General features: G+C 38.2%; 1 protein-coding gene across 3 annotated transcripts in view; it reads right to left on the minus strand.

Moving 5' to 3' along the window:
* Window positions 1-471: 471 nt before the first annotated feature.
* Window positions 472-19,527, minus strand: part of TOMM70 (translocase of outer mitochondrial membrane 70) — a 37,178-nt gene continuing 18,122 nt past the window's right edge. For 2 of the 3 annotated variants that reach the window (XM_077927177.1, XM_028726653.2), the window contains 11 exons: window positions 18,155-18,328; window positions 16,837-16,963; window positions 16,511-16,620; window positions 15,464-15,612; window positions 12,481-12,688; window positions 10,733-10,867; window positions 10,041-10,148; window positions 9,734-9,850; window positions 9,509-9,606; window positions 7,665-7,787; window positions 3,058-5,124 (listed from right to left, as the gene is read on the minus strand). In XM_077927177.1, coding sequence (XP_077783303.1) covers window positions 4,971-5,124; window positions 7,665-7,787; window positions 9,509-9,606; window positions 9,734-9,850; window positions 10,041-10,148; window positions 10,733-10,867; window positions 12,481-12,688; window positions 15,464-15,612; window positions 16,511-16,620; window positions 16,837-16,963; window positions 18,155-18,328 — 1,503 coding nt within the window. In that variant the 3' untranslated portion in view covers window positions 3,058-4,970. Of the gene's footprint in view, window positions 712-3,057; window positions 5,125-7,664; window positions 7,788-9,508; window positions 9,607-9,733; window positions 9,851-10,040; window positions 10,149-10,732; window positions 10,868-12,480; window positions 12,689-15,463; window positions 15,613-16,510; window positions 16,621-16,836; window positions 16,964-18,154; window positions 18,329-19,527 lie in introns of those variants that run through there. The other variant, XM_077927178.1, reaches the window with a different exon arrangement.

Genomic DNA, 19,527 nt, shown 5'->3' on the forward strand with positions numbered 1-19,527 from the left:
TTCTGACGTTCAGTTGGTATTTGTGGCCAAGTTTGCTGACACCGTGCACTGTTCATTGCTCATCATCAAACAGCAAGTCACAAAAATCTGCCACAATCTACACCTGTTGGAAATTTTACCTACATAAAGGACAATAAATCTACTAGTCTTTCAATCCTGCAAAATATCTGGACAGTCAGAATGATTAGTACAGCTGGGACCACAGGCAAATTCATAGAGTGAGTGAAAGCAAAGATGAACAGAGAATGCTACTCTTAATAGTGATCACTCGTTCATAACCCACCAAAACAGGAATTTTGATTCCATTAATAAAACACTTACAGGTTTTAAATACTTTTTTGTAAGTTTGTAAGTGCTCAGCCCAATAGTATAAATGTATAAATGTGGAATTACTGCTGCCACAACCAATAACTGCTTTTCTTTCTGATGGAATACCAAGTTTGTTACATTTTTAAAAAGCAAAAAGGCACATACAGTGAAATGAAATTTATTTTTTTAAAAAACACACACACCATGTATTCAGTATATGACGCCTTTGTTTAAAGCCACAATGTAAACTGCCCACTGTGCACAAGCACATATAGTACCACCCCAGGACCCCCACTTGAGATTTAATAGCTGTCATACTAGCTGCTGTTTTCCAAGTAGCTTAGACTTGATGATAGTTCTTTTCTAGCATCCCCCTCTTCTTGCTCATTCTCACTGATTCACCTGCCAAAAAAGCAAAAAACCCTCAGTATGTATAGTACAGATTTTAATCCCGTCTGGAGAACAGAAAAATCTGTTTTATAGGGCTCTCAAGTTAGCCTTTACATATATGAAACGCAGGAGTTCTAGTACTATGTAATAAAAATTAGATTCTCATAGGGGAGAGGGGCCTTACAGAAATTAAGGCTATAATCCTGTACCCACTTACCTGAAAGCCAGCCTCACCTAATGCAGTTACAGGTATAGGGTTACACACAAGTTACGATTCAGCTAAAATAAGGCGTATAAAATTGCAATTGATCTCAATGGGAGATAGTCAAGAATTTATTTAAATTTGCCAATTAAATGCTTCTTACCTTTGGCTAGATCACACCTTTAAATTTTGGAATGTTTGTATTTCCACACTGTAGCATGGACCACACAATAGGCTGAAGGCTCAAATACCAACTTGACAGCTGGTATAATGCCTAATCTTTCTTCTTTTTTGCTGACAGCATTAATTCTTATTCTCTAGCTAAATAAGAGAAACTACAGAAATCTTGTTACCAAGATGTAATGACTGAAGTAAGCCTGATAATGAATTCCACTATGCCCTAGTTTTCAACAAGTTCATCAGCTTGTCTTTCGTTTGCTCTCTTGGATAAAACTGGTGTGTGTACATAGTTGCAATATCCAGTTCTGAAAAGCCAGTCCTTCAATGAAAACTGAGCAGCCATTTTCCAGTTCTCAGCAATGCTACTTTGATAGAGATCAACTGTGAGCACCAGGGATAGGCATCCTGTCATTTGTTATCTGGTTAAATACCCAAGTAATCAAAGGACAACACCAGTTGTACGTGGGAAAGCAGCTTGTTATTTTGAAGTCTCAAGAATTATATTCATGTGTGTGTGCGCGCGTATTTACAATTTAAATAGAATCACCACAAATAGTTGTGCTAGGTATATTCCCCCAAATTCACTTCCAGTTGTCTAAAATTTTTATGGCTATGGCCTGCTGTGCTTCTGAAACCTGTTAACATTTCATTAATAAAAAAAATATTTCCTAGAACTTTCTTGTAACATTTTTTTTTGGGGGGGGGGGTGAGAAATTGTTTTTTAAAGTCTTCCTTCTTCAGGAAGCTGAATTTCCTTAGCAAGACAAATCAAAATATGCCTAATCTGAAAATACTGATCCCAGGATAGTCCAAAAGTGCCTTTTCCTTTACATTTTTATACGTTACTGTATCATGTTACATGTAAGGCTTTCATTCATTAAGAGTCCTATATTTCCAACAAAATAGACAACTTGTTCGTTATAATTTATTCCACTATGAAACTGAAGATTGCATACATGGGGTTCTCAAATTGCCTACCATCTGGGCATTGACAAGACCCAGAGTAGCTTAGTTTCCATTAAGAGCCTTCAGACAATGCCCATGGATAACCATGATCCTGGAGCAGATTTCAGATATCTACATGCTGTACAAAACAATTCAGACCCATGTTGCTTAAAAGCGTGTTGTATATACTTTTTCACATAAAGAAGATTGTGTGTTCACCTAGTCCTTCCCAAGTTAACAAGACCAGGCAGTTCTATACCATCAGTACATTTGTTTATTCAGACTGATTGATCAACGTTCAGTACGGGTATGGTTTCCTGCCATAAATAGTAAAAACATCAGCTGATGTGTATTGGTCGTATTTGTTTTGTTTATCATGGTGGAATCAGAGAACTACTTGTCCAGGTCCTCTGTGACTTTTGATGGAGTCTAATTTTCAACCACTTTTCTAAGCTACTCTTGCAACCTAACAGCACAATCCTAACCAAATCTACTTAGAAGTAAGTCCTACTGAATTCAGGTTAGCAGGGTTAGGATTGCAGCCCACATCCTTTAAACAGCCTATTGTCAGATCTTCAGAAGCCCCTTTCAAAGCACTATTTTGCACAGCCCTGCCGCTTTGCAGGTACTACTGGTCAGCTGATCAGCAGTGCCTACAAGCACTTTTTCAGTCCAGCCCCACACCTGACTTCACATAGAGCAGAGGTGTGTGGCTGGGCCGAATGGTGAGCTCTGGTAGACAGGCCCATTTAAAAAGCTATGCTGATTCCATGCCCCTTAGGATAAATTGTCTTGTTAGGTAAGTTACCCATTTTTAAAAGGGAAATTCTATAGCAATAAGGTTCCTTTTTTAAAAAGTCACACCCCATTGCACCAGCAAAAAAAATGGGGAAATAAAACATGGTTATTTGAAGTTTCACTATTCCGTGCAGAGAAGTTAGCAGCACATTCACATAACATGATTGTCTTTTTTTGTATGCTGATTTTCTAAGGAAGCAATTTTAAAACCAATACCCTAAATCTTACATGTATAAGAGATATTTGAATGTAATATTTATTTGGTGACTTTACAAGTGTAAGTCATTTACAAAAAATAACAAACAAATGTAATTCTCAGTGCAGTTTCAAATATCTGAAAACAGGAAACAATCTGTGATGATTTGGAATGCTAGTATCAGACAGCACATGCTTAATTCTTAATTGTTTTCCAGAGACAGAAGTGTCAGTGTACATAGAGCCACGCAAATAAAAACCCTTTTGAAAAACATGATACAATTTACAGATGAGAGGGATACTTCAATAGAAAACTCAAGAACTCAAAAAAAATTTTTTTGGAAGCAGCTGACTTTCCAAACTGAACATAATGGAAAGATTAAAATTATCACTGAATCTTGTCAATTTTCTTCCTCATTTATTACATTAACAGAATGAACTCTTTTCAGCAAAATATAGTGTAACTAGTTTTCACAATGTGTGGTTTAGGAAGCAGTCTAAAATTAACTGACCTCAGAATACAATCTTAACCCATATGTGCTATACAATAAATTTTGTAAATCTGAAATAGTACTATTAGTTACTGGTTCACTTCAGTAGCTCCTAGGAACAGTAGGGCAACTGAGAACAGTGGATTGAATCCAGACTTCCCATGAGGTTTTCAATCCAATAGAGATCTCACCTGTGCGGGGAGGCAACTTTTGCAGATTGCCTCCTCTCCCTGCAGCCTCTAGCATCATCTCCCACTCTTCTAAAGGGTCTCATAATTCTCTGGAACAGTGTGGAATGTGGTACCAGAGGAGAAGGAAATTCACCAACAGTAGCATCCTCTGGGCAAAACCCCATTCAGGAGATGTTTCTACTGATGGGAGCAAAGTGTGGATCCAACCCAGTATGTGCAATTTGCTAAGTACTCGAATAGAAACAGCTCTTAAAATAGAGCTGAAAAACTAACAAAACTGCAGATGGATGCTTTGTGCCGCGGCATAAGCCCAAAAGCATCTTTTGAAGCCTAAGTTACTGTTTCCAATTCAGTTGGACCCTTTCAACTAAACTTCGCCCCAACAAGGTCTGATACTTATTTCTACAACAATTCTAGCACACATACTAACCTGACGAGTCCAAGACCAGTGTTGGCAGTGTCCTTAACAGAGACAATTTTGCTCTCCTGAAAAACGTTTTAACAAATAGGCTTTTTCTAGTGACTTTCAAATTAAGACAAGGGAAAGGAAAAGTTGCTTTTGGGGACAAAGGGCTACTGATAAATGGTAGTTAGTAAATTGCAAAAGATCTTTGAAGTAGTTCTCTAAACCATGCACTAGAACAGCAGATTGAGAACTTCGGTTTCTGTATAGCTGCCACTGTCCTATTAAATGAAGCAGAAACTGTAAACGGGAAGAAAGAAAACTGCACATGATAACTATGTTGAAATGATTTAGCTTCACCCACAATTGCCTTAAAAATCCCTACTATTCAACAACTTTGCAAATAATGTGTTCTTTGCAAAAATAAAATCAAGCCAGAGGGATTCATTGCATATAAAAAATTACACGACACTATTAATTTTTAAAATCAACATAATAAGCAGTAGTAAAACATCCTGTAGATAGAGCCAGTCATTCACAACATCCACCCTCAAAACATGAGTCAAAACGGTTTTTATTTGCATGGCCAAAATAATATTTGATCCCCTTGCAACTCTTTTAACCTCCCTCTAACAATTATTAGCTGCAGGGGGAACAAACTGCTTACTCTGATGTACAGCCACTCCAGCAACACCTAAACATTTAACAGATAATTACAACACCATGGACCAAAAAAAAAAAAACCACCCCCAAAAAACCACCCCAGATTAACTTCCACCATTCAACACACTGCAACAGTGTCTTTAGGACTAGGTCGAAGGGGGCAGCTTTACTTTTAAAAAGGTCATTTCCCTCCAATTCTTTCTTTACAATGTTGGTGGTTTCAATCCATATTTCTTTGCAACTTCTGTCTGGGCATAGGCAGCATCACAGAGTGAGTAGAGGTGAGCCATTTCCATCTCAGATTTGGCTAGGTTAATAGCTTTATTGAACATTTCAATGGCTTTATCCAGATTGCCTCTGAAATAAAGGGGAAAGGTTGCATTAATATAAAGGAAATAAAACTTGATATGACAAGAAAAAAGCCCATTCTAAAACCTGAGACTAAAAATAATCCAAAGAAAATGCCTGGGTTAGAGCTGCATTCTGAAAGCTGAACTTTCCTCCTTAGCAATCACCAGTATTGTTATGGATATACAAGTCCTTTATCAAATACCGTAAGTTAAAGCTTAGCAGTTACATGTGGATATTAAAAGAATGTGTGGTTTTTTCCAATTGAAGATAAATTTGCAGCTTTGTTGGTGTCCTTTAACTACCATATGCCATTTTTCTCTCAACTTCCTAATAGGCATTATTCGGAAATCTGTGTCCCTGTTTATCTGGTCTTAGAAATTCATTATGATGAAAGTATTTCTGAGATGCTGGATGCACAAAGATCTCTGAATGTCCGTGTCTCAAACAACAGCTTCATTCTTTAATGTGCTAATTAATGTGATTGTTCTGGCCAGCTTTCAAAACTTTCTCTAAAATACTAGATACCCTATGGAAAATGTAAAGGTATACAGAAGTATGGCCCCCAAAAAGGTGCAACTTATATGATAAACAATTTGAGCAGGTTGTTTGTTTATTGCTGTTGTGTGGCCAAAACTCGTAGCTGTGAGTCCTGGAAGACCTGCAGACCTTTCCCCACCAGGCCTGGGAGGGCAGGGCCCTGACTATAAAAGCTTGGGCTGCTGAACAGAATCTTGGGCTGGGGTATAGTTTAGGGGGTTTTGTTTGCGGGAGGGTTGTTGCTGTTATCAATTTTATCTATATTTATCTATATTTTAGATCTTGTGGAAATTTATGTGGAAATTGTTCAATTTGGTTGTGTGCTCTTTGATGTTTTCTTTATTGTTTATGACTTTTGTTAGGCTTGTAATTAGGTGATGTTGTTTATGCTGTAAGCCACCTTGAGCATGGTTTATACTATGGAAAGGCAGCATATAAATAAAATGGTGTATGTACGTATGTAACTATGACTCTGCTTCCGTAATTCCTGCATTGCCTACAACACTTTTTGCAGTTTAGGCAACATCTGCTGGGGCCCACATCCAGACCTATATGCTATGAGCAATCTTAACTCTAAGGCTGCAATCCTAGGCCCACTTCCCTAGCATAAGTTCCATCGAATTCAGTGGGACTTAAAGTAGCTTACATATGACTACCCTATAATTAGGTGTGGGTGGAAGTACACATATCTCTCTGTGTGTATAGACACAGACACAGATACACACTGCACTATTATATACTGCATCATGGTGCTTCAATGTCAGTGAGACCACATTGTTCTCTACTACGGAACTGGCCCAGGGTTATAGTGCTTTTGTCCGAGGTTGGTTTCCAGCCAGAAAGCTTTTCAAAGTTTAGTAGCATGGAATGCATAATAGCTGCTTGTCTGTTGACAAGCTGGAATTGTAATTGCACCAATATGATAGTAGAGAGCTGATACTGGTTTAGTAACAGCTGATGCCAAAATGTACTTCAGCTGAAGAAAAATCAACATCAGTTCTGCAAAGGAAGTCGCTAATGACTTAAAGCACTTGTTTTCAACTAGTACAGGGGTCTGCAACCCGCGGCTCCGGAGCCGCATGTGGCTCTTTTACACCTTTGCCGCGGCTCCGGGGCAGATACTAGCGAGGGGAGGAGGCGCATTGTGCACCCCGACACTCCCCACTGTGGCGGGTGCTGTACTGGCTGTGACGTCGCATGGGGGTGGTGTGTGCGTTAGTCACGCATCGTCCCAACGTCACCTTCCCGCCCGCCCGCCCGCTACATTGTAAGGGGCATGTATGCTGGTCACTGTTTTGAAAGGGAGTGAAGAACACACACAAAAAAGGTAACTTGTTAATGTAACGTTTATTTCTATGAGGAGGAGTAATTCTGAGGGGTCAAACAAAGAAATAATAAAAAAGTGACAAAAAAGTTATTTTTATAATGACGAGTTTTGTGGCTCCCAGTTGTTTTTTCTTCGGAAACGGGTCCAAGTGGCTCTTTTTGTCTTAAAGGTTGCAGACCCCTGAACTAGTACATCAGTACCTAACTAGAGAAGCATTTCCCAACCTTGGGTCCCATATGCTGTTAGACTACCACTCCCATAGCCAGAAGGGGCAGCAATCATGGATAATGGGAGTGGTAGTCCAACATCATCTGGGGACCCAAGGTTGTGAAAGACTGTACTAGAGGATCGGAGCCTGATCCAAGGGATATTCACTTGGCACCTAGAGGGAGACGGGCAATGAAGCTTATCCCTTTACTATACCAGCAGGGTTGGAGTACTGGATCAAGCTGGTGGGCTGGATCCTTACTTCCCAAACCCCACAGGGTCACTTTGACAAGTGTGTGGAACCATTTCCTTTGCAGACTGGCTTGACAGTGTCAGGGGACAGATTATCAGGCTCGTGTGCCAGAAGTTCCCCACTGCTGTGCTATAGGGCCATCTGCTTCCAACAGTCTCGAAGGAAGAATCTGATGACAGTAATGTAGCATTCTAGGCTCCCAAACTGGAATATGGTACTTACCTTTGCACTTCAATTGTCCCCATAGTTTCATATGCAAAGTCACATTTGTTATCAATTTCAATGGCTTTGCTTATAAGTTCCAAACCTTTATCTAAATCCTGCTTCCACTGAAGTTGAAGTAAACTGCAATAAAAACAATTGCAGGCCTAAGTGAATTGTATGAAAACAACAGACCTAACATAGTAGCATTCTAAGAAAGAAAATACAGTCTGAAAAAGTAAAGAGCCCTGCAGTCAAGTAGGCTCTGGATCCAAGTCAGATGTAGTCATTTACATATACAGTGGTACCTTGGTTTGCAAACATTTTGGATTACAAACACGTCAAACCCGGAAGTGTGTGTCCCAGTTTGCAAACTTTTTTTGGATTACAACCCCTTTTTTTGGATTACGAACAAAAAAATTTTGGAGGCCCCATTGGCGAAAGCACACCTTGGGTTACAACTTGTTTTGGTTTACAAACAGACCTCTGGAACGTTGTAAACCAAGGTACTACTGTATACCTTTTGTGACTATATGATTGACAAAATAGAGGCTGGATTCTATTTAAACATGCCAACTTTTGTCTTTGTCAACAGCACAGCTGGATTCAAATCAGGTGAGAGTTCTTGGACAGAAATCCAACTGTTACTGTTGAAGGCAGAAGGTGAAACATTAAGCCTCTCTATCAGTTCAATCACACCTTTCAATCCAGCACATACCAAGCAGATACCTATTTATAAAATAACGATTATAGCTTGAATCCAGTGTGTCCCTACCACGAGGCTCCAATTAGAATGAATCAGTTTTCCACCCTTCAGCCCTCTCTGCAACCCCGCATACATTTCAAGAAGAGGGGGAAAGATAAAACTAGCAACAACAATTATTTCACTTCTTCTACTGGGAGCATCCCATAAGCAGAGCTCCATTCATGGGAACTCTGGATCCAACCCAATAATATCACTATACCTTTAAAACATTTTAATGTTACATTATTACCACCAATAAAGTAAGTTTCAAAAAAATTATGGATTGGAATTTTTTTCCAAAATATTTACAGCTGCCCTTAAATGCTGGAGATCTGATTTAGCATGTTTGACTTTCATTTAGTAAAAAAAATATTACAAGAAGCATGTCTTACTAATTTAATATGTTGCATAAATATCTGAGTAGATTTTCCAGTAGCAATGAACTGAAATATGTGATTAGGAAACAATAGAAGTCCAAGTAGTGTGATTTTAATTCAGTATTCAAACAAACTCAAAACTTCATTATTGAAATGAGTATGTGTATCAATACTTTTAAAATACACATAACTACTCAATAGCATATTTGATTTCAGTGGAAGGGTTCGATGTGGAGGCACTGTTAACATATTTATTTTAGTATGCCTGAAAAGTTGCACATATACATACTTAGGATTATTCATTCTGTCACTAGAACTGCATAAAACTAAGTGGAACATTTTAACTGAAAGATAACATAGTGGATTTTTTTCCACGCCACGTCCATTTACTAGGGAAGGGTTTTATCCCTCTGTGTCACCCACCTGGTGGAACGGCTTCCATCAGTGTAATGGAGAGCAAAGAAGTTTTCAATGATTCTCCTCCCTCCAATATAACCTGTTTCAGTGTCCCTTAACCTTCTGGACCACAGGCTGGAGCACAGGTAATCCAAAACTGCTTCAATCTCCATTTTGTTAACAGAAGCTTTACCATCAGTTGAGTGACAGGACTGGATACAACCCATTATCTTTTTAGACAGATTATTTCAGATCTAAAATTTAGGAGACGTTTTCACACATACAATAAACCACAAAAGTGGACCTGCAGATAAGTCATAAATGTAGCAAGCAAGTATAGTACTTACCCTTTATGAACATAAGTAGTAGCATTATCTGGCTCAAGATCAATACATTTATCGTACATTTCATCAGCTTTGCCAAATTGCTGCTGATCTGTTAATGCCTGTATGAATAAACATAATTGAATAATGAAAGAAGATGTAGTTTAAAGACTAAGTTCTCATTCTTGTATACCTCTCCAAAAATAAGTGGCATATACACAATTTTTTCACAACTGAAGAAAAACATACCTGGGCATATAGTGCATAGCCTTCAGCACACCTCGGGAATTTTTTAATAACATCTTCGAAGCCTTTCATTGCCGACTGTACTTGTAAAGCGTTATTTCCAGTATAGGCTTGACGATACTGTTAAAAAAAAACAAGTGACTATGTAAAAAATAAAAACATGGCAGAAAACTAATTTGTCATCTAACCTCCAAGCAATAACTAATACATTCTGAAATGTACACCATCAACTTCCTGAAAGCAAAACAGTATTTTGACAAAATATTTGACTGCTTGACAGTAAAATCCTGATAAAATCCCATATACTTACCAATGCAAAACATTTCTGTGCTTGTGCCAAGGCAGAATCTGGCCGCAAACGGATACATTCATCAAAATCTTCTACAGCATCTTCAACTTGGTCAAGCAGAATTTTTAGCTAACACAAAGAAAGAAGTATGAGCAAAGCTCTGCATGCTGTACAAGGAAAAGTCAATGCCACTGATAGAAATACCAGGAAAAAATCATTCCACACTCTAATTACCAGGGAAGATAGGCCTACTCCAATTAGAAAATATATTTTGCATGGGTAATTTCTAACCAGCTGCCTAGTACTTGTCTCTTGTTTATAGCAAGTTCGGCATCCATCCTCATTTAACACTAATCTTGCACTTCTCTCCAGTTGCTTACTTTTTAGCAGTTAAGAGATATTTAAGAACTACTCAAATATCAAAGCAGTTGTCAATCTCTCTCTCTCTCTAATATTCTGTAACAATATACTCTATATCTATCTATCTATCTATCTATCTATCTATCTATCTATCTATCTGTTACAGAGTATCTGATTTTGAAGGGGAAATAATCAAAACAACTCCTACCTACTACGAACTATCCCAGGATTATCACTTTACATTCTACTATTTTAATATTATATAGATATTTGCATTGGTATGTATGCCACCCTGGAATCCCTTTGTGGATGAAGGTATGGGTGGGAAATTTAATAATAAGTAAAATAAATACCTGCCCTCTGTGATGGTAAACATCTGCATTCTGAGGATCAATATCGGCAGCCATATTAAAATCTTGAGTAGAGAGCAGAGGTTGTTGTTGTTGCATATACATACTGCCTCGCTTGATGAGGGCATTAGCACGAAGCTGTTAAAAGGAATAATAGAAATTATAGCTGCCAACTAAAAAGTCTTTTCAGAGTTTTAGGATGCGTTAGTCATCCCACTTACCTGGGAGTAAGCCCCAAGGAATTAAATGGTACTTACTTCTGAGTAGACATAATTAGGACTGCAGCCCAAGTTCTGATAGCATAGTTTTAAGCAATCAGTCATGGAGTCTATACTTGAGTAGTATTTGCAAACTGAACATGATACTGAACAAAATTACTACCATTTAAACTGTTAAGAACCCCCAAACAAGGCTTAAAGCAAGCCATGACACAGTTAAAGGTAAAGGGACCCCTGACCATTAGGTCCAGTCGTGACCGACTCTGGGGTTCTGGCGCTCATCTCGCTTTATTGGCCGAGGGAGCCGCCGTTTGTCCGCAGACAGCTTCCGGGTCATGTGGCCAGCATGACTAAGCTGCTTCTGGCGAACCAGAGCGGCGCACGGAAACGCCGTTTACCTTCCTGCAGGAGCGGTACCTATTTATCTACTTGCACTTTGACATGCTTTCGAACTGCTAGGTTGGCAGGAGCAGGGACCGAACAACGGGAGCTCACCCCGTCACAGGGATTCGAACTGCCGACCTTCTGATCGGCAAGTCCTAGGCTCTGTGGTTTAACCCACAGCGCCACCTGTGTCCTTCAAATGTGTCCCTCTGAAAAATGACACAGTTACAGGGAGACAAATATCCTAGATCCAGAGAACTGAATTGGGTGCTCAGCTAAAATTGGATTCTTTGTTCTTCATTCCTCCCATAACACAGGGCTAGTCATATTATATTGAAGACCCAGGCACCCTTGTCATGATCTGGTATTTCTCTTACTCCTTCTGCAATTTAAGTTTCATATAGCCCTGGCATGGGGAACCTTTGGGCCTCCAGATGTTGCTCAACTAAAACCCTCATAAGCTCCAGCAAGCAAAGCCAATAACCAGCAATGATGGGAGTTGTAGTTTAGAAACATCAGGAGGGCCAAAGGTTCCACATGCCTGATATACCCTAAGGCAGTAAATACATATGGTGGCTCATGGCCAATCAGTGGTTAATAGAAACTTTGTGAGCAGTTTGTCAGGAAATGGTTATGCAGGGTTTCACTTCCTGGTTAGGAGTCAGAAGTGCTTTAGAAGTCTGAAGCAAAGATGCGATTTATGGCCAGGTCTCCTTGGCCAAAAATTTGAAATTCGCCCATTTCTAGGATAATTTTGTTTAATGTCTGTTACACAATGGGTGAAAGTAAATATTGGGCAATGTATAATGCCAATCCTGTGCTTGCAAGGAACTGAAGGGGAGAAAAGGCTGGCAATATGCTTAATTCTTAGTCCACCACTTTTCCTCTGTGTATGCCCTCTACCCCCCAGCCCCAGGGTAGTGGAAATTATTTTCAACATTCACTTATTGAAAAAAACACTTAAGCCATCACACTTGAATCCTCAAAAGGCATAGTAATAACAATATGTACTGGCTGAGGTCAAGTAAGAGGCAACATAGTTACTTATATATTCTACTCAACAGCAGAATCACAGAAATAAATGAACAGAATATCACTGCTTCATCAACTGCAAAACATTTCAGGAAAATAAACACATTCATCACTCACCTTTACATTGGCATCTTCCATGCCAATAACCTGATTCAGATCAGGTTTGGCAGCGTTTGCATTACCAATAAGCAGGTAGAACGTAGCTCTTAATAGTAAAGCTTCTGCCATATATTTTCCTTTAGCCTCAATTTCTTTAGTACACTCACTAATTATTTTTTCATAGTTTTCTTCTTCCATATATTTCTTTGCCTTTAAATAGCCAGAGCTGAAAATAACATGCATAGTGGTCATTAATGGACAGTGAGGAATTCTCCCTAGTTCTAATAAAAAATTATGGAGAAGGCATTTTGGGTGGTATCACTGGCCTATACATTAACTCACAAACCAATTGGTCCAAAATATCCTATTCCTCATCAATCCAGCTTTTAAATTTTCAAATATGCAAATTAATAATTTACTTGGGTGTTATCAGAACTATTTCAACAGACAGCACATATTAAAGCACACAATCAAATAACAGATAAATGTTAAAAAATGTTTCAAGAATTTATCTTAAAAAAGGTTTCAGTATCCCACATACTCTGACTTTGTAAGGTGGTGATGGCCTTGAAACTAATGGTTTGAGTAACCTCCAGTTCAGAATGTTCACGTGTTCCGATTGACTGGTTGAATCAAATGCACTGTGTGTACACACACACGCGCACCACTCTTCAATGTGTAGCTTATGGTGCCATTCCTTTCCTATCTATGACCCATCTTCAGCAAAACTGAACACTCGAATTAACAGCATGTGCATTTGACATTCTCTTGAAACTGAACAACTGTCACTTCTCTTTTTGTATGCTCTCATACTCAACTATCAAAAGAATAATTTCTGCTGCTCAGAAAATAAAATGTTGGTTTTATTTATTTAAAAGACTTTAATACAACCCTTTATTTAATACTAGCTTTCAACAACAAAAATCCCAGGTAGCTATCAGAAATGAAACTAAACACAAACCTTTGTTCTAGTAATACCTGAGATTTAACCTCTAATCCTACTATTTGCACAATTATAAACCATAGTGGCGGTGCTTTGGGTATTCCTTCCATAATAAAGAAGCATTTGTTTTTTAAAAGCAATAAATGTTTTTGCTTATTGTTTAAATTTATACATTTTCTTTTTGCACATATGCCTAACACTCTGAAAATGATTCTCCTCCTGCACTACAAACATATTCTACAGTATCAGGCAAGTTGGTAGTGTACAGCTAGGGCAAACTTAAGCCATGTTCTAAGCAATTATTTTCCTTACAGATTTTCAAAGCTGAAAATATACAGCACCATGCATTTTACCTTTCTTATAAAGCATGCTTTAGAAACATAACAGTTTGTCTACTTAATTCTAAGAAAATGTCACTTTCTGTGTACTTCTTCGATCGATACCTATCTTTCTGACTCAGCAGACCACCACAGAGGGAGGTGTATACCTAATATTCCTGATGACTTAAGCCAAGGAAGGAATCATAAAAGGGATGCAAAATGTCATGCTCCCTCACCCCAGCCTTCTTTCTTTCACTCTTTCCTCCTGCTAGCTCTAGCCATGGTAAAGTGTTGAGATGGTACCAACTATAACCAGGCTTCAATTAATGCCTAACCAGAATTTGAAGATAGTAGAAAACAAATCCTGGTTAATATTAACCATGTCTGACCCACAGAAGTAGGGAAGCAAATACGCATTTGTCACAATGCTAATATTTTAAGCACAGTTAAAGCAACATCAGGATAATTATGTCCAGACAAGTCCACAGATTAGTCTCCATACCCGAGCACTCGAAAATGCACAACCTAACATCAATTTTTTAAAAAAGATATGGGGGTGGGGGGGAGATCCTGGAAATTACAGGCTGGTTACTGGTGGAATGTATTGTTAAAGATGAAATAACCAAGCATATAGAAAAACAAGGCTTGCTGAAGTAGAACCAGGATACCTTCTGCTAGGATAAGACCTGTCTCACTAAACTATTAAGAGTTCTTTGAGAGTGTAAGGAATTATATAGGTCCTCTTATGGATCACGAATTGGTTAAGTAAAAGGAAGCAGAGAGTTGGAATAAATGGGCTGTTCTCCCAATAGAGGGATGTAGGAAGCAGAGTCCCACAAGGGACTTGTGCTTTTTAACTTGTTCATAAACAGCCTAGAGTTATTGAACTGGTCTTTGACCGTAATAAGAAATTACTTACTTACTTACTTACTTACTTACTTACTTACTTACTTACTTACTTACTTGCCTAGAGTTAAGGGTGAGTAGTGAGGTGACCAAGTTTGCTTTTGATATTAAGTTGTTCAGGGTAACAATAACAAAAATGTGAAGAGGATTAGACAAATTAATGAACAATGAGACTCTCCTGCTACTGTGCTTAGGGCCTGCTTCTGGCCTTCCAATATGCATCTGGTTGGCCCTTCTATAAATGTCTGTCCAGTACAGTATAAGATAACAAGAAACTAACAACAAAACCAAATACCAGCTTCCAAGTTGAGGATAGAGACATTTAATTACACTATTATCCAATGATAGAAATCAAAACTATTATTATCATTAAAAACAAGCAGCAGTAAACATTAATTAGGGGTGACCCCATTTCCACAAAAAGTTGAAAATGTTTTGCGAGTCTTAAAGTCTCACATCCTCTTTTTAAGAAAAGAAATCATGTTACATGCCTTCCTACAACATTGCTACAAATCACTTCTTGCTCACTGTCACAACATCTACCCATCAACCATACCTTATTACAAAATCACACACCCTTACACACAAATACATTAGCTAGTAACCTGTTACTCCGTGTAGGTGCCACAAGCAAAAGGTGAGCTGGTCCTCACACTGGATGCAGACTCCTACTACTGGAAGGAATGTAAGCACTAGCTTTATTTAAATTTTCCTGTTTAATTAATTATATGTGATACCACAGCAAAAGTCCATAGTTATAAAGATGCAGAACAGACAATGATGAATACTAGAAAACCGAAAATTTACTCACTTAAGTTTATCATTTACTTACTTTTCTTTTATGACAGAGGCTTCTCCTTCTTTATCTTTATCTTCATCAGATTTCTCTCCCCTAAGAAGTGGTTGGGAGATAATGTCATCTGTGAAAGAGCTGAAGTATGATTTGATAAATTGTGGTGAAGGCATCAGAGGTTCTCTGTTCTGAAATAAGATGGACAGTGTTGGTTCAAATGCTATTTCTAATTTTTTTATCAGTCAATGGCAAGTAACTAATCCAACTGAAATTAGCACACAAATTAATTACACTTTTAAAAAACTGATTTCTGGTTCAATTTCTAAGTGCAGTTTAAGTGCTGGTGGCAGCCTATGAAGTACTAAACAGTCTGGCCAGGGTTTCTGAAGCACTTTTCCTTCCTTATCAGCCTGCTGATTCTTTTTCATCTTCATGAAGACCCTTCTTCTATTCCCACACCTAAATTAAGGGGGTGCTAATGAGGGTGCTAATTCTCACTCGAGAATACTCTTTCATGGAAAATCTGTATGAACACCATGCTGTTATTAATATTCCAGGTCAGGAGGACTCTTTTCCTGTAATATTGATACAACTGATGATGTCTTGCCGGTTTACCATGATCACTGGTATTGTAGTTGATTCCTTGCTACTGAAACTGATAATTAAACTATCTACAACACATTATCCTACTGAAACCAAAGTATGTCTAACATAAATACGACATACATCCATTTCCCTTCCCTTCCTGTTTTTCTTATGTTTACTTTTAAATAATAAGCTGTTTAGGGTAGGAACCTGGTTTTTGTTCTTTGTGGAGAGCCATGTATATACCGGAAAATGGTTGTTTTTTGGCATGTTATGCAGAAAAAGAAGGATAAATATCGTAAAGTATCTGACTTGTGGACGTGCTGCTTCTATTGCCTGTATTGGCTACTCCCACTGTGGTTATCAGCAATCCTTACTTTCACTAGGACCAGTTTTCAAATCACTTCACACTTGCTATAAAAACCATTAGCACAGCTTTATTCTTGTAACTACCACCAAATGGCAGGTGTGTTACTATCACAACCAATATTGAAAACATACCTTATATTTTTCTTTGGCCTTTTCTTTCCCAAGAAGTTTAAGAACTTTATCAGCTAGCAACATACTTTGCTGATTTTGAAAGCCTTCTAAAATGCACACTGCAGTGACATCTGGGGATTATAAACAGAAAACAATGATATGAATTATGAGATCTTTAATCCTTGAAAAACTTTATAGCCAGTTGCCACAATGTACATTTTATCCCTCGGAACACATGGCTTATATATAACTCTCTTTGCAGCCAAGGATTTTGAAAATAAACTTATATTCCTTTGCTGAATTCAAACAACTTCTGCATCTTTAACTTTAAAGTACAACATACTCACCTTCTAAACATTCTTTCTTATTGTCTAGTTTCTCATGTGCCTTTGCACGCCTGAAGAGGGCTTTTATGTATCTGGGATTTAGCTCAACTGCCTTTGTACAGTCCTGTGCTACCTCTTTCCATTTTTGCTGTGGATATAAGAATAACCAGTTACAAATAAGCTATTTTCTCAAAGGAAAAAAATTACAGGAGATTTCTACGACTTTCAACACTGCAACCTAGTATGCTTTAATAGTTTTTAGTCCGAAATGATCTTATCTTCAGATGCTGCTCTAGATTTAAGTTACAAATCCATCAATGCAAGCCTGTGCTTGTTTACTCAAGAGCTAAGTCCCAGTGTGCTCTATGCAACTTACTCCCAGGTTGATGTGTTTAGGATTACAGAAAATGGTTACAACTACAGAGTAGTCTTACTAAAGTATTAGTAAACAGCTTTAAAAGTTTTGAGTATGGAGAGCAGTATATTTATTAATTTTCTAGAGCAGCATTAGGACAAAACTAAATATAGTTTGCAGAATACAGAAACAGTAGAGTAAGCCGACAAACACAGAGAGTAGCCAGTATTTAATCAGAAATGTAAGGTATGGAAGTTTAGAAATCTAGCACTCCAAGAAACAGTGTCATCTTTAAAACCAAGAGAATCTCAGGTTCCATTTCAATTACACAGTCAGGCAACTGGGAATGTGATAATCTGTATAAGGCAGTGGTCTTTAGGAGATGCAACACAGCCATGTGTGAATCCTGCAATTCAGAACTTCCAAACCACAAAACTCACAAGTTTCATTTGGGTGTTCAACCTTAGCCTAACAAGGCAGGATATGCCCAAGTCCTTTGCTGTCCCCTCCATGCAAATGGGGAACAAGTGAGACATCTTCAGTTAACCACGGCTTCATGTGTGAACTGGGAAACTATGGTTAATGGCTCCCAAACAAGCCAGGATTTGTTATCCAACTTTAAACTATGGTTTAATATAGTCACTTGTTTGGAAGGCATTAACCAGTTTCCCAGTTTGTATTTATCATAAAGCAATAGTTAACTTCTTCTTCATGGTTTGTTTCCCTGCTCACATGAAGAGGATGTGTCTGAGTGCATGGAACTCATGCATATCCTGGATTCTTGTCTGAATTTGATCATGAAAACAAGGTCTATGTGCTGCTTCTCCCTACCAATGAATTGCAAACAACAAGTAGCACTTGTGAATTAGAAGAATTTTAAAACTGCATGTGCGGAGTTTAATGCCTAGGGGGCATAAATAAAATGTCTAAACATACAAAAAAGCAGGTGAAGTCTATAATAATGTTTGTATTTAAGATACATACCAGTTGCTCATATGCTGCAGCTCTGTTCTGATAAAAAGTAGAAAGGTCAGCATTTTTCTCAGGCGGACATAAACTGATGGCTTCGGTATAGCACTGAATGGCTTGCTCATATTTCCCAGCTTTAAAATATTTGTTGCCTTTGTTCTTTGCTGCTTGGGCTCTATCAAGAGGGCTCTGGGAAAAAAGATATATTCACCATTCATACATATTTTGAAAATACGAAAGGGCGGTCTTAATAAAACTTTAAAGTGTCCAAAACCACCTTATAGAAACTGAGATATGAAAACTAGGAGCTAAACAGCACCTTAAACCTAGGTTATGGGCGCAACAACAGAATGTCTAGGCACATTTTTTAATAACAAGAATACAAAGCTGAAAATGAATGAACTGCAGCTAAAATATTATGTTCATTTTTCACACACTCTAGTCCTTCCCCTGCCCCCCCCCCATATATTCTTAAGAGGGTCTCTTCTCCAGTCTTCAGAGAGTAGCTGGAAGGGGGGAGGCAGGAAAAAGTCCTCTTTTCCTTCCACTCTGCAATTTTAATCTGAAATCTTAGGCGCAGTGCTGTACCGAGCTAAGAAACTGCTCACACTAATGAAATTCCATAGCAAAATGCGCCTAGAAAAATGGGAGTTTCGAACATTGATGGGGGCTGATCACAAGAAAGCCACTATTTTATAAAGATGCTCCTTCTATAGGTAAACAAAATACAGCATTCAAAATGTGGCAAAGATTTAAACATTTTCCCCACCTTTATTTAGAGCAATCTATATATAGAACATCTTTAGAGGAGGCCTATATGAATCTCAGCTATGTATGGTTATAAGATGATGTGCATAAAAGGCTGCCACAGCTGCCAGCTGAGAGGAATGTTTAAAATATTTCCCTAGCTTATGAAAGATTTGTGGCGTAGATCTTGCTACCAATTTAAACATAAACATACATTAAACATACTCTATCACACTAAGATTATTATTTTAATAAAGAAAATAGAAGTAGAAGATAAGCCTCTTTTTATTACCAGCACAGGAAGGCAATATAGCTTACACATGTATCTCCTTTCAAGTCCAAGAGAATACACAACTTAAGAGAGAAGACTGTTATGGTCACTGAACATTCTGTGATGCTTCTTGCTTCCTAATAGTTATGAGTGACCAGTTGATACTTGCACAATGACAGCTAACAAGACAGCCTTCATGCTTTCCTGTTGACTTGGAACCTATGATAAGCCTTTGAAAGGCAACATTCCCCAACTAGAAAGGAGGCGCTAAGAGAAATTCGTGTTAGTTTGAACTTTAAATTTGGACTCCTAGAGAGGCAGACAAGAGAGCTGAGTTTAAGCTGGAGTTGACTAGAACTGGGTTCAGTCT

This window comes from Podarcis muralis, chromosome 4 (genome assembly GCF_964188315.1).
Source record: "Podarcis muralis chromosome 4, rPodMur119.hap1.1, whole genome shotgun sequence".
Lineage (NCBI taxonomy): Eukaryota > Metazoa > Chordata > Lepidosauria > Squamata > Lacertidae > Podarcis > Podarcis muralis.